The sequence below is a fragment of the Physeter macrocephalus genome, chromosome 17, assembly GCF_002837175.3.
Source record: "Physeter macrocephalus isolate SW-GA chromosome 17, ASM283717v5, whole genome shotgun sequence".
Lineage (NCBI taxonomy): Eukaryota > Metazoa > Chordata > Mammalia > Artiodactyla > Physeteridae > Physeter > Physeter macrocephalus.
The window spans coordinates 12558953-12574095 of record NC_041230.1 but is presented as its reverse complement, the minus strand read 5'-3'; the positions used below and the strand labels follow the sequence as shown (position 1 = coordinate 12574095).

Sequence of the window (15143 nt, the reverse complement as noted above, 5' to 3'; positions counted from 1 at the left end):
CGCGCCCTGGTCTGGGAGGATCCCACGTGCCGCGGAGCGGCTGGGCCCGTGAGCCACGGCCGCTGAGCCTGCGCGTCCGGAGCCTGCGCGTCCGGAGCCCGTGCTCCGCAACGGGAGAGGCCACAACAGAGGGAGGCCCGCATACCACAAAAAAAAAAAAATAAAATAAAATAAAATATTGCATTAAGATATTATGTATCTTCACTTGGCTGTACACCTGAAACTAACACAGCATTGTTAGATCGCCTATACTCCAACGAAAATTTTAAAAATAAGTAAATAAAAATAATATTTAGGGAATAGCTCAGGACTTGGGATATCAATTTCGGATTTATGTTCATGTGATTATTAGCTTATTCTCCTCTAAGTTTTAAAGTGCAGAATTAACTTAAACAAACGATGTTATGTATCTTGATGACTGTCCTGCTCCTTGTCTACCCCTTATGCCTGAGTACATGAGGCCCTGTTGAAACACTGCTGACTCTGGGTAGCTGCTCCCCGGCAGAGCACAGAGCTGCCTCAGTGGGTGGGAGGCAGCAAAAGGGGGTGATGCTGCTGGTGGTGGTGTTGGTGGGGGAGCTACCTGCTCAGTAATAGCACCTCCGTTTGTTGGTGACATTAAAGACGTCTAACAAGCAGTGTGTCATGGGTACTGGCCAGAGTGGATAGTGACCACAGTATTGTAGCAGGCCTAGGCTTTAACCATTCGGTGGCTAGATTCTGGGGAAGTCCAGGGACTTCAGGGGGAGGTGGCGGGACGGCACGGAGACCCATTAGCATGGAAGGGTTTTCACCATTTTAATAAGTGGTATGACGCCCCAGCTGGCTCTCAGCCCTCGGCATCCCCATTTCCCTGGGAGAAACCTAAGGCTTAAAGAAGTGGAGTGACGGGCTTTGAGTAGCTCTGATGGGGCCCCCCTGCCACCTGTCTGTAGACTTATACCATCGCTCCTTCTCTGATTCCACCCAGGGCTCCATGACTAATAGCACCTTTGATTACTACGATTATAGCAACTGGACCGATAACCCCAGCATATTGGTGGATGAGACTTCCCAAACGCTCAGTCTGCAGACTCCAGATGTGATCGCCCTGGTAATCTTTGCAGCCGTCTTCCTGGTGGGAGTGCCAGGCAACGCCCTGGTGGTCTGTGTGACGGGGTCCGAGGTCAAGCGAACCGTCAATGCCATCTGGTTTCTCAACCTGGCAGTGGCTGACCTCCTCTCCTGCCTGGCGCTGCCCATCTTGTTTGCATCCATTGTCCAGCACAACCACTGGCCCTTCGGTGACGCTGCTTGTGGGATCCTGCCCTCTCTCATCCTGATCAACATGTATGCCAGCATCTTGCTCTTGGCCACCATCAGCGCCGATCGCTTCCTGCTGGTGTTTAATCCCATCTGGTGCCAGAAATATCGAGGGGCCCGCTTGGCCTGGGTGGCCTGCGGTGTGGCCTGGGCCTTGGCTCTGCTGCTGACCATACCTTCCTTTGTGTTTCGTGGGGTCCACGTGGAGCACTTCCCACCCAAGATGACGTGCGTGGTTGACTACGGTAAGGACGGTTTATATAGAGAGAGGGCCGTGGCCATCATCCGGCTGGTCGTGGGCTTCCTGGGGCCACTGGTCACGCTTACAGTCTGTTACACCTTCCTTCTGATCCGGGCTTGGAGCCGCAGTGCCACCCGCTCCACCAAGACTCTCAAGGTGGTGGTGGCAGTGGTGAGCAGCTTCTTTGTCTTCTGGCTGCCCTACCAGGTGACAGGGATGCTGCTGTTTTTTCTTCACAAGACAGACTTCCAGTCCGTGTCCACTTTGGATGCCCTGTGTGTCTCCATAGCTTACATCAACTGCTGTATCAACCCCATCATCTATGTGGTCGCTGCCCAGGCCTTTCATACTCGGTTCCTCAAGTCCCTCCCCTCCAGGATCCGGGATGTGTTGGCCGAAGAGTCCGTAGGCAGGGAGAGCAAGTCCAACACGTTCTCCACGGTGGACACCAAGACCCTGAAGAGCCAGGCGGTGTAAGGGGAGGCCTCTCTGGCCGCCATCTTTCCGGCGCTCCAGCAAACTTCCGGTCCATTCACTTTGCTTATTGGATCTTGGAGAGGTGGGTGGTGGTTGAGTGAATTCGCCTCCATTCCTTCCATCGTTCCCGGACTTGTCCTTCCTCTTGCAGGCGAACCCTTCTCATCACTCCTCATTGCCAAGATTAGCACGTCCTTCTAGGGACCCCCAACCTTTCTTTCCATCCAAGGACTTTGGAAAACAAACAGAAACCAATATACCTGGAGTTCTTCCATAGAACAACACGTTTGCGTGCAGAGAGCATGAATACGTTAGAGGCATAGAACCCAGACAAACAGAAACGGTCAAACCTTGAAAAAAAGAGCTCTGTATTTATTTTATGAGAGTTGGCAAAAAAAAAAATGTAACTGGCATCTCAGAAGTTATTCTTGTTTAGTACAAGGCAAAAGTCCACGGACCTAGCTCAGCTTTTGGAATTGAGTTGACTTAAAGAAAAACAGTAAGTTAGTATGTTACTTCACAGGGTTAAAAGAAAAAGTATTAAGTAAAAAGAGGTTATATAGTTATGACAAAAAGCAAGCAGTGAGGAAGACACCTATAGGGTTGGGAAACATTGGTTGGGCCCCTCCAGGGAATGGGGTCCCAGGGGAATTTGCTGTTTTACGTGGTCAACTGCTGTTTTGTTCGCGCTGAAAAAAAAAAAATAAGCATTTTCTTTTGACCTCATTTACATTCTCATGCCGTTGGGTTGTAAGGAGTAAAACGGAGTGATCCTGGGTACCTTTGACCTGTTTCCTGCAATAGGCACATCTTGCAAAATGACATTACAATCTCACGACCAGATGTTGTCGTGAATACGGTCGAGGCGCAGGTCATTTTTGTCACTGCCAGGATCCCTCGTGACACCCTTTTCGAGCCACTCTCACTGCCTTCTACCCTCCCCAGCCTCGTCCCGAACCCCTAGCAACCACGAATCCTCTCTCCATCTCTGTGATTTGGTCCTTGCAAGAATGCTATATCAATGGACTCATACATATATAACATACAAAGCATGTAACCTTTGGACTCTCAAAAAAACTAGTACGCACCAGTTGAAAAATGAAAATAAAAAATAATAAATGTTGAAATGTTGCGTTGTTTATAACTGACTTGGAAATATTCCTGCTTAGTGTTTTGTGTGTGTGTGTGTGTGTGTGTGTGTGTGTGTGTCCACATTGGCTAGAAATATTGTGCAGACCAACAGAAATATGATGTGAGCCACGTAAGTAGTTTAAAACTTTTTACTAGCCACGTTAAAAATTTAAATGAAAAGGATGAAATAATAGTAATATATTTCATAAGGTAATGCAATTATGTTATATTAACAACAATGATATGAATGCTATATTAATTATATTATAATAATTTTTATATTATATGATTATATGTTACATGAATATCTATGTAGTATATATTATATAATAATTTTGTTTATAATTATATAATATATAAATATGTAATATAACAAAATATATAACATATATCAATACTATATTAATGTATATATGTATGAATATATTATAGCAATATTAGTGCTATTAATATATTTATATATTACTATATATAAAGATATCTAATATAAATTGATAAATAATAATAATATAATCAATAATATATTTTGCTTAACTCAATATACTGAAAATATTTTTATTTTGACATGTAATCAGTGTGAAAAATTATTATGAGGTCTTTTACATTCTTTTTTAAATTGAAGTATAGTTAATTTACAATGTTATGTTAGTTTCAAGTGAACAGCAAAGTGATACAGTTATACATATGTTCTTTTTCAGATTCTTTTCCATTATAGGTTATTACAAGATATTGAGTATAGTTCCCTCCTGTGCTATACAGTAGGTCCTTGTTGTTTATCTATTTTATGTATAATAGTGTGTATAAGTTAATCCCAACCTCCTAATTTATTTATCCCCCCACGCCGCTATCTCCTCTGGTAACCATAAGTTTGCTTTCTATGTCTGTGAGTATTTCTGTTTTGTAAATAAGTTCATTTGTATCATTTTTTTTAGATTCCACATATAACTGATATCATATGGTATTCATCTTTCTCTGACTTACTTCACTTAACATGATAATCTCTAGGTTCATCCATGTTGCTGCAAATGGCATCATTTCGTTCTTTTTTCTGGCTGCGTAATATTCCATTGTATATATGTACCACATCTTTTTCATCCATTCATCTGTCAATGGACATTTAGGTGGCTTCCATGTCTTGGCTATTGTAAATAGTGCTGTTATGAATATTGGGGTGCATGTGTCTTTTCTAATTAGAGTTTTCTGTGGATATATGCCCAGGAATGGGATTGCCGGGTCATATGGTAACCCTATTTTGAGGTTGTTTTTTTTTTTTTAAACCCACATTTGTTTATTTAGTTATTTTTGGCTGTGTTGGGTCTTCATTTCTGTGCGAGGGCTTTCTCTCGTTGTGGCGAGCGGGGGTCACTCTTCATCGCGGTGCGCGGGCCCCTCACTATCACGGCCTCTCTTGTTGCTGGAGCACAGGCTCCAGACACGCAGGCTCAGTAGTTGTGGCTCACGGGCCTAGTTGCTCCGCGGCCTGTGGGATCTTCCCAGACCAGGGCTCGAACCCGTGTCCCCTGCGTTAGCAGGCAGATTCTCAACCACTGTGCCACCAGGGGAGCCTTATTTTGAGTTTTTTAAAGGAACCTCCATACTGTTCTCCATAGTGGCTGCTACATTTTACTTTTTTTTTTGGTACTGTCTTCAAAATCCTGGGTGTGTTACAGACACAGCACATCTCCATTCAGACTGGCACATGACAAGTGCCCAGGGAGCCACACAGAACTGGTAGCCCCTGAATCCGACGACCACATAGATATCGACTCCCTGCTTCTTTTTGCAAGAGCTGGCTGGGTCCGGGGAACAGCCTTCAGCATGGGGCGCTAGGCTGGGATTTTGCCTAATTCCGATGGGAAACATAGCTGAATCCTGCTACTACAGTGTTCTCATGTCTGCCTGGGGGACAACTGTTATTTAAAGATGCTGTCTGAGCACCTAGAGTGACAGGTGCTCTGCAGGACTTCCAGAAGAGGTGGTGTGTGGTTTTTGATAGTAAATGTTGGTACCTGTGCAGACCCTCTAGCAGCAAGATCGTTGGGGGAAGACCTGAGCCCCAGCTACCTTCAGGTCTGATACCCTCTGTAAAGATGCTGGCGATCCCTTCTACCTGGTCAGCCCACATCCTTCCTTCCACCCTCCTCCCAGCTGCTTGGGCCTCCTCCCTGGCTGGTTCCAGGCCGGCTGGTTATCCTCTCTCTCAGTGTGATCTTTCCCTGCCTCCTCTGCAGACTTTCTTCCTCTGCCCTGAAATGTTGGCTTTCTAGAGTTCTCTTGAACAGGCTTCCTACTTTTGTGACTTCATCCAATACCTTCACAGTTCTCTCTCTCTCTTCAGGGTGTGGCCTCCGTACCTACTTTGCCCAAAATGATCTCAGCATCCTCTTCCAAACCTCCCTTGCCTTTGTATTCCCCAACCCAGGGGGTGCCCTACCGTCCATATAGTCACCCAAGCCTGAACTTGGGACCCGTGCTGGACGCCACCCTCTTCCCACCCCATGCCTTTCATGGTCCAAGCCCTCCATCCTCTCCCACTTGGATCCCTGCTCCTTCTCCTGCCTGGTCTCCCAGCTGCTTGGTCTGTTTTTAAAAGACCACCCCTATCTCTATTCTACCTTCCTTCAGGGTGCAGCCTCCTCCAGGAAGTCCTCCCTGACTTCCCACCCCTATGCTCCATCTCTGTTCCTGGCCATCCCCTGGCTTTCCTGGTTTGGGCAGTGGGCTGCAGGCAGTGGGGTCTTTCCTTCACGCTGATTTGGAAAGGAGATGCTTCCCAGAAGCTGGGTCCCACAGAGGTCTTCTAGAAACACTTGGAGGCCAACATGTGGGATCCAGGTGTCTTCTTCAAGGCATCCTCAGCCTGGTGTTGATCAGTGCCGCCCAGGAGGGAAGTGGGTTGAAGGGCCAGGCGATTGTGAAATCTGGAGCCTGGGAAATCTGCTAGGTCAACAAGTTCTAAAGAGGAAGTGGTGGGGAAAGGAAGGGAATGATGGGTTTAGCTGAGTTGGCAGTGTTCCTACCTCCGCACGCACCCCCCACAAGTCCCCTGTCACGGCCCCACCCGTTGCTCAGATCTGGCTCCCCAAGGCCTGGTGGGTCAGAGACTCCCGCCCTGCATCTGTACCATGTGACCTTCCCAAGCACCCCATCTCCAACTTCCAGGACGGTATTACTCCAAATTCTTGTTGTCTGATAGGAATATAATGCAAACCATATGCATGATTTTACATTTTTCAGCAGACAAGCAAGAGACAAGCAAAGAGAAATAAAAAGAATCAGGTAAAATGAATTTTGGTGCTATATTTTATTGAACCAAATATATTTCAAGCACTGTCATTTCAATATGTGATTGGTATAAAAAGTTATTGAGAGATTTTGCATTCTTATTTGTTGTTGTTGTTGTTGTTGTTGTTTTTGTTGTTGTTGTACGCGGGGACGCGCAGGCTCAGCGGCCACGGCTCACGGGCCCAGCCGCTCCGCGGCACGTGGGATCCTCCCGGACCGGGGCACGAACCCGTGTCCCCTGCGTCGGCAGGCGGACTCTCAACCACTGCGCCACCAGGGAAGCCCGCCCCTCACTTTTTATAACAGCTGTGTCCCTGTCCCCATTCACAGCATCCCCCAGATCCCTAGGTAAGATCCCCCAGCTCCAGAGACACCAGAAAGCCTTAGTTTCCCAGAATCTGAGAAACATATGCCCGAGACTCAGTGACCGAGGAGTTTAAGATCAAGTGGTCTGAGAAACACACCCTTGTAAACTCAAGATCAGAGAAGGTCTGGGACTTCCCTGGTGGTCCAGTGGTTAGGACTTTGCCTTCCAATGCAGGGGGTGCAGGTTCGATCCCTGGACGGGGAGCTAAGATTCCACATGCCTTGTGTCCAAAAAACCAAAACATAAAACAGAAGCAATATTGAAACAAATTCTATAAAGACTTTAAAAATGGTCCAGATCAAAAAGATCAGAGAAAGTTTGAGCTGATAAAAGACAGTGCCTCACTCGACTCCCCCCGCCCCTGCCAATGCACCCCCCCCCCCACCCAATGCTTCTCCCATGTTAGTTTCTCTTTCTGACCAGGGTGGGTTCCCACAGGGGCCTGGGGCTGGTGGGATGTGGGGATGAGGAGGGCCCCCCGCCAGAACATGGTGGAAGGGGGTGGTCTGGGGCCAGTCTCAGCCAAGACTGGGTCACGCAGAGACACCCCAGCTCACGCTGCGAGTTCTAGTCTCTTGACACAAAAACAACTTCCTTTACCAACACGAGTTTATTCTCCAAACAACAACAAAAATGTATAAACAGGGCTTCCCTGGTGGCGCAGTGGTTAAGAATCCGCCTGCCAATGCAGGGAACGCGGGTTCGAGCCCTGGTCCGGGAAGATCCCACACGCCGCGGAGCAACTAAGCCCGTGCACCACAACTACTGAGCCTGCGCTCTAGAGCCCGCGAGCCACAACTACTGAAGCCCGCGTGCCACAACTACTGAAGCCCACGTACCTAGAGCCCGTGCTCCGCAGCAAGAGAAGCCACCGCAATGAGAAGCCCTCGCACCGCAACGAAGAGTAGCTCCCGCTCGCCGCAACTAGAGAAAAGCCCACGCACAGCCACAAAGACCCAACGAAGGCAAAAATAAATAAATAAAAATTTTTAAAAAAAGAAATGTATAAATGTGCCCCCTCAACCTCTAAAGCATACACACACAGTGACGCAAACACCGAAAACCGCTGAATAAAGGGTTCCGAAGTTGGAATAAATAAGGGCCACTTCCTCTTGCTAAGTCTGTCTTCCTAAAATGTAAGTTTAAAAAACTGATAGCATATGCTTTTTATTACTGCTAATTTAACAAACATGTACACAGCATCTCCTGTGTGCCAGGCGCTGTTGTGTGTATTTTATTTTATTATTTTTAAAGGTGATTTTCTTTCTTTTTAAAAATTTATTTTATTTTATTTATTTTTATTTTTGGCTGCGTTGGGTCTTCTTTGCTGCACGCGGGCTTTCTCTAGTTGCGGCGGGTGGGGGCTACTCTTGGCTGCGGTGTGCGGGTTTCTCATCGCGGTGGCTTCTTTTGTTGTGGAGCGCGGGCAAATCTTCCCATTTTAAAGAGGGAAAACAGAGGCTCCACAGAGCGGATAGGACTTGTTTGTGTTTTGTCTGCCTCTGAAGCCTTAGGCCCTGTGCTGGGCACCCTTGGCCTTTTGGTGGAGGCTGTGACCCTGAGCTGTCTCCCTCAGAACACGTGAGGTAGGGGGAATATTGATCTGTCTGCAAGGCTCTGCAGAGGGCAGAAGGGAGGGGCTGGGTGCACAGTTGGAGTCTGGGGGGCGGGATGGGGGTAGCAGACAGTGGGGACTTGGTGAGGAAGACCTCAGAGGGCCCTACAGGGACAGTGAGTCTAGGCCAAGACCCCCAGGCCTTGAAGGTCACACCCCACTGTAGATCTGGCTTCCAGGAAGCTGGTGACATTGAGATTGTCGTTGTTGACACTGGGTCAACCCTACACCCACCCGAGCCCGCACCAGTCTCGCCTGCTGCCCGGTACTTTTGGGATGTGTGAGTCATGGGAAGAATCCAGCACAAACACACCCTGGGAGTAGGAAAAGGCCATTCCTGTTTTTCACTGCTTAAGAGCATTGGCTGGGACCTGTGAGGTGACAGTGGCCAGCGGAGTCCCCTAGGAGCCCTGGCAAACGGGACCAGCTTGCAGGAATCCACTAACTGCCAAGACTCGGGGGAGAGACTTCAGACTTCCCAGGTCCTGCTGTGGGCCTAGATCGTGCTCCCAAGTGGTGTTTGGCCAAACTGGGGACCATTCCTCAAGAGACGGTAAGGATGGAGGGAAGGAGGGAGGGAATGATGGCGTAAGTGGGGGGGCATTTCCCAATCCTGGCCTTTTATTTTTATTTTACATTTTTTTCATTTATTCATTTTTTAATCCTGGCCTTTTAGACTCATGATTTTCAGAATCTGGGAATCAGAACTAGAATTTCAGGAGTGGAATCTTATAGCCATCGCACTGGAATCCACATCAGAATCCCAGACTCTTGGAATTTACTTGGGCAGTGCGACAGAAAAAGCCTTTGTCAAATGGTCCTGTCCATGGCCACTCTCAGGTGTGTAGGAAAACAGCCCTTCCCAAACCTGCAACTTCTGGGGAATCCACCAAACAAGCCCTCTGACTCAGCGATTCCCCTTCTTAAGAAAGATCCTTTAAATTTTCACATAGAACACACACACAGAAAAGTACGCACATGAGACTTGAGCAGTTCTGCATATCTCCACAAGCCGAGGACACCCAGGGAACCAGCATCCGGGTTAAGAAATAGCTCAAGCCCGGCCCCAGAGTTCCCTCCACCTGCCCCACACTCCCCATCCCCATAAAATTCTTTTGCCCATTTTTGAACTTGAGGAGAAAGGGATCATTCGGTAAATTCTCCTGTGCGTTTGCCTTTCTGTCCTCAGCATCATATTTATGAGGTCCATCCACATTCTCGCATGTGGTTTGTTCATTCTGTTATAGAATATTCCGCGGTATGTTTATTCATTCTCCTGTGAGGGAATATTTGGATGGTGTCCCATCTTGGGCCGCTGGGAACATTCTGGTACATGTCTTTTGGTGAGCATATGCATGCTTCTCTGGGAAGGGGAAAGGTTTCCCAGGGCAGAAGTTCCAGCCAGACTGGCTGATACACAAACACACGTGTGCTAAGAGCATGGACAAGGGCCCTTGTGATGGCGAGGAAGTGAAAGAAATCTAAATGGCCCCTTTGCTTCTCTGTGCCTCAGTTTCCCTCTTCATTCTTTTTGTTTGTATTTTTATTTATTTATTTATTTTGGTACGCGGGCCTCTCACTGTTGTGGCCTCTCCCGTTGCGGAGCACAGGCTCCGGATGCGCAGGCTCAGCGGCCGTGGCTCACGGGCCCAGCCGCTCCGCGGCACGTGGGATCTTCCCGGACCGGGGCGCGAACCCGTGTCCCCTGCGTCGGCAGGCGGACTCTCAACCACTGCGCCACCAGGGAAGCCCTTGTTTGTATTTTTAATGACAGTATCTTTATTGTTGATTTTCTGGCTGTAAAACGAATGCATTGTTTAAAAATGTTAGAAGTTTAGTTACGTACTTTTCTCACAAAATAGTATTTTCATGCTAATACATACATCATTACATACTGCGTTAAAAATAAAAATAAAATGATGGTATTTTTCAGCTTCTTCCATTAAAGGCAAAACTAACTCTTCTTTTCTTCCTTTTTCCTCCCTCCCTCCCTCCCTTTCCTTCTTTTTTTCTGTTGTAGTTAACTTACAATGTCGTTTTAGTTTCAAGTGTACAGCAAAGTGAGTCAGTTATGCATACATATATATATATTCTTTTCAGATTCTCCCTCTTCATTCTTTTACTCAACAAATAAATATCAGCTAAGCACCTGCTGTGTGCCACATGCTACTCCAGGTGCCGGGGACACAGCAGAGCCCAAAGCAGGGAACAGCTGACGCTCTGGAAAATGAGCATAATAATTGTACTTACCTTATAGGGTTGTTCTAAGGGGAATGCCTGGTACCTGATAGAAGCTTGATAAATGTCATCTGTTATTTGAATGCTTATAAAATAATAATAATGGTAGTTGTTTTATCTATAGATGTACATATAGAAATATAATTTATTTGGTGTATAAAATAATAAGATAATAATGTTACCCATGATGATCCTTAAATGTCCTTTAGTCTGAGGCTAGTTAATAAGCACAAAACGCGCAGCCCGTGGATTAATTTTGAAGTTATTGTGAAGAAAGGAGTCGGTGTGTCTGGATGGGGAAACAGATCTAAGACATTAAATTGAAAAGATTAAGAGACGGCACAGGGGGTGTTGAACTTTCCCATTTCTGTTTAATGTATTAAAAGGGAAATACCGTAGGGCTTCCCTGGTGGCGCAGTGGTTGGGTGTCCGCCTGCCGATGCAGGGGAACCGGGTTCGCGCCCCGGTCTGGGAGGATCCCACATGCCGCGGAGCGGCTGGGCCCGTGAGCCGTGGCCGCTGGGCCCGCGCGTCCGGAGCCTGTGCTCCGCAACGGGAGAGGCCACAACGGTGAGAGGCCCGCGTACCGCAAAAAAAAAAAAAAAAAAAAAGGGAAATACCATAGACCGACTGAGGTGCTTACACATAGAAAACTCAGATTTGAACCGGAAAGAGCTGGAAAGGGCGGGGTCCGGTGGCTAACACACGCGTCTAATGCTCACAATGGACTGGGCGCCATGCTCAGCTCTTCACTTGAGTTAACTATTAACTTGAATTCTCGTAACACCCTCCAAGGTGAGTATATTATCCTCATTTTGCAAATGAGGAAGCTGAGGCACAGAGAGGTTCAGTGACTTGCCCAAGGCCACACAGTTATGAGGGTTTGAATTTTTAAAACCTGCACACGTTTCACTTTAGTGATGAAAATAATATGAAAGCGGAGTTCCAAATTCCAAACACACACACACACACACACACACACACAATGACTTGGCCCCTTAGCACCTGCTTGGCAGGGAGGAGTGCCCCAACTTCCTCTCTGCCCTTCCCGTTGTACCAACTCCAGCTGGCGCTCTGGGCAGCGCCAGTCAGCCCCAAAGAATCAGCAGATAGCTGCAGGGTCAGGTTACTATGACATCATGGGGACATCACGGGGACCGGTCTACCATCTACCAAGTCCTTAATTTGTGCTACGTGCTTTATACATATTAACTCTTCAAGGCCTCCCCAAACTGGTGAGGTAGGCTCACCTCCGTGACTCACTTCTCAGATCAGGAAACCTAGAGAGGGAAAGCCAACTGAAACTGCTCACCCAGAGTCACAGAGCCCAGTTCTGCTTGGGGTCACTGGCTGTCCTGCCTTCCGACTCTCCCGAACCTCAGATTTTTGGATGATGATGTTCTAGGGCCCAGAGTTCCAGAGTGGGACTAACACAGCTTGAAACTCAGGTCTGTTACTTGCTTAGCTGAGTCATCCCCGGTAAGTTCCTTAATTTCTCTGTGCCTCAGTTTTCTCATCTGCAGAATGGGTATAACAATGGTATGAAAATTAGAGGCTTGAAATAAGGACTAAACGATATAACATTTAAAGGGGCTTGGAGCAAGGCCTGGCACATAACACAAAGTCTCAATAGATGGTGGCTTATAGTAATAATAATAATAATAACAGTAGTAAAAGTTATGATTATCATTCCTATGATAGACAATGTCACTTCTCTGCTCAGCACCCTCCCATGGCTCCCATCTCACGCAGAATAAAAGATAAAGAACTTACAATAGCTATGTGGCCGCTGATATCTCTCTGTTTTTACCTCCCATCTACTCCACACTGGTGCCTTTGCTCTTGCTTGAACATGACCATCAAGTGCCCACCTCAGGGCTTTTGCACTGGCTGTTCCCTCTGCCTGGAACTCTTTTCCCCCAGATCCCTACACAGCTCCCTCCCTCACCTCCTTTATGGCTTTGCTCAAATATCACCTTCTCAGAGAGGCCCTCCCTGACCCCTCATTTAAAATTCCAACATAGGGAATTAAAAATTCCCTGTGTGACTTTTTTCTTTTTGCTGTAGCACTGATCACCTTCTAAAATACTGTGTATTTTGCTTATTTATTCCTGGACTGTCTGACTCCCCCCACCAGGATGTCAGCTCCAAAGGGAGAGAGGTTTTTGTCTATCTTGGCCCCCTCTGTGCTTCTAGTGCCTGGAACAGCAGCTGTGCTGGAAGGATGGCTGGGTGAATGAATAAATGAATGAATGAATTATAGAGAATTCAAAATTTTATTCCTCTTGTTTTCCTAACACTGTCATTACTTTTAAAAATTGCTCTAGCAGGATTCTAGAAATGTCTGTTCCCCCCTCTGGATGCCAGTGACACAGATGTGTTGGGGTGAAACTCAGTGGGTGTACCTGCATGATGTGTACACTTTGCCATCTGCATGTTTTACTATGATCTAGTTTACATTAAAAAAAAAACAAAGATGACAAAATTGCTTCAGAGGTACATTTTTGTTGCACCAAGATTCGAAAATCCAGATGAAGAAGAACCAAGACAAATACTTTTGCTGTGAAGACATATTAACCTTTTCCCATCTTGATGGATATTCAGATTCCAATAGTTTAGATTCTAGAATTCCAGGTTACTAACGGGCTAATGTTCTTACATTTTGATGCTCTAGAACTTCACTGTCCAATAAGGTAGCCACTAGCCACGTGTAGCTATTTAAATCAATTAAAATTAAATAAGATTGAAAATTTAGTTTCTCAGTCACACTGGCTGCCATGTCAAATACTTGGTAGCCACATGTGGCTGGCAGTTACTGTACTGGACGGTAGATATGGAACATTGTAATATTTTAGAATTCCAAGATGCTAGTAAGCTGATATTCTAGAATCCCAAGATGCTAATAAGCTGGGGTTCCAACACTGGAATATTCTAGAATTCCAGGATGCTAAGAACTTTGGGTTCTAACACTGGAATATTTTAGAAATCCAAGATTCTAATGCGCTGGAGTTCTAACGTTGTTCTATTCTGGTTTCCAAGATGCTAATGGACTGGGACCCCAGCCCAAGTCCCAGTCCATTAGCATCTTGGAATTCCAAGGATCTAGGATCCAGGATGGAGATGCTAGGATCCTAGCGTCTAGGATTCCAAGGGCCTGAGAGTTTTTATCTCTGAGGTTTCATGCCATTTCTCGCCCGTCCAGGTGTCTGCGGTTTGGATGGAGAACTCTTCTCTCGGCTACGAGTATGGAGGTTACGGCGAGATTCCAGATCTCCCTGTGGACTGTGTTGATGGCACCTGCGTCTCCATTGACCCCCTCCACGTGGCCCCACTCCTGCTGTATGCCGCCGTCTTCCTGGTGGGGTTGCCAGGCAATGCCATGGTGGCCTGGGTGACCTGGAAAGAGGCCCGCCGGAGGGTCGGTGCCACCTGGTTCCTCCACCTGGCCATGGCGGACCTACTCTGCTGTTTGTCTCTCCCCATCCTAGCGGTGTCCGTCGCCCACGGGGGCCGTTGGCTGTACGGGGCCGTGGGCTGCCGGGTCCTGCCCACCGCCATCCTGCTGTCCATGTACACCAGCGTCCTCCTCCTGGCCACTCTAAGCGCTGACCTCTGCCTGCTGGCCTTCGGGCCCCCCTGGTGGGGTGCAGCTGGGAGGGCACGCAGGGTGCAGGTGGCCTGTGGGGCATCCTGGACGCTAGCCTTGCTGCTGACCGTGCCCTCGGCCGTCTACCGCCGGCTGCGTCGGGAGCATTTCCCACACCGGCTGGAGTGCGTGCTGGACTACGGTGGCTCGACCGTGGCCGAGAACTCAGTGACCGCCACCCGGTTTGTTTTCGGCTTCCTGGGGCCGCTGGTGGTCGTGGCCAGCTGCCATGGTGCCCTCCTGTGCTGTGCTACCCGACGCCACTGGCCACTGGGCATGGCTGTGGTGGTGGGGTTTTTTGTCTGCTGGTCCCCCTACCACACGCTGGGGCTGGTACTCACCCTGGCTGGCCCACACTCTGTGCTCTTGGCCCGGGCCCTGCGGGCTGAACCCTTGGTCGTGGGCCTGGCCCTTGCTCACAGCTGTCTCAATCCCATGCTTTTCCTGTATTTCGGGCGGTCTCAACTCCGAAAGTCTCTGCCAGCTTCATGTCGCTGGGCCCTGAAGGAGTCACAGAGCAACGATGAAAGTGTGGTCAGCAAGAAATCCACTGGCCGAGACCTGGTCTCAGAGATGGAAGTGTAGGCTAGAGGGAAATTGGTTTGTATCCTCCTATCCCACTTTACAAGCCTGGCTTCAGGCATAGCTGGATCCAGGGGCTTAATGATATTGTCATTTATTCCTTGATTCATTCAACAGACATTCATTATGCCCCCTGCCATGTGCAGTGCAGATATAGGACATTTCCATCATTGCAGGAAGTTCTATTGGACAGGGCTGCTCTAGAATCTCACCTGCTCAGATCCTTTAAATCACATAGCAGTGACACCTTCATGTAGAT

At 47.8% G+C, this 15143-nt stretch overlaps 2 protein-coding genes across 2 annotated transcripts in view; both read left to right on the top strand.

The window, feature by feature from the left end:
- The window catches only part of C5AR1 (complement C5a receptor 1), a 14094-nt gene extending 10989 nt beyond the window's left edge, over positions 1-3105 (top strand). Inside the window, exon 2 of the mRNA XM_028478022.1 lies at positions 971-3105. Within this exon, the coding sequence (XP_028333823.1) occupies positions 971-2020 (1050 nt within the window). The 3' untranslated portion in view covers positions 2021-3105. The remainder of the gene's footprint in view (positions 1-970) is intronic.
- An 8964-nt stretch (positions 3106-12069) lies between these two features.
- On the top strand, positions 12070-15090 carry C5AR2 (complement C5a receptor 2). Its single transcript, XM_007102741.4, has 2 exons — positions 12070-12135; positions 13859-15090. Exon 2 carries the CDS (start codon positions 13874-13876, stop codon positions 14885-14887), a length of 1014 nt encoding a protein of 337 aa, XP_007102803.2. The 5' UTR covers positions 12070-12135; positions 13859-13873; the 3' UTR covers positions 14888-15090.
- Positions 15091-15143: the final 53 nt, after the last annotated feature.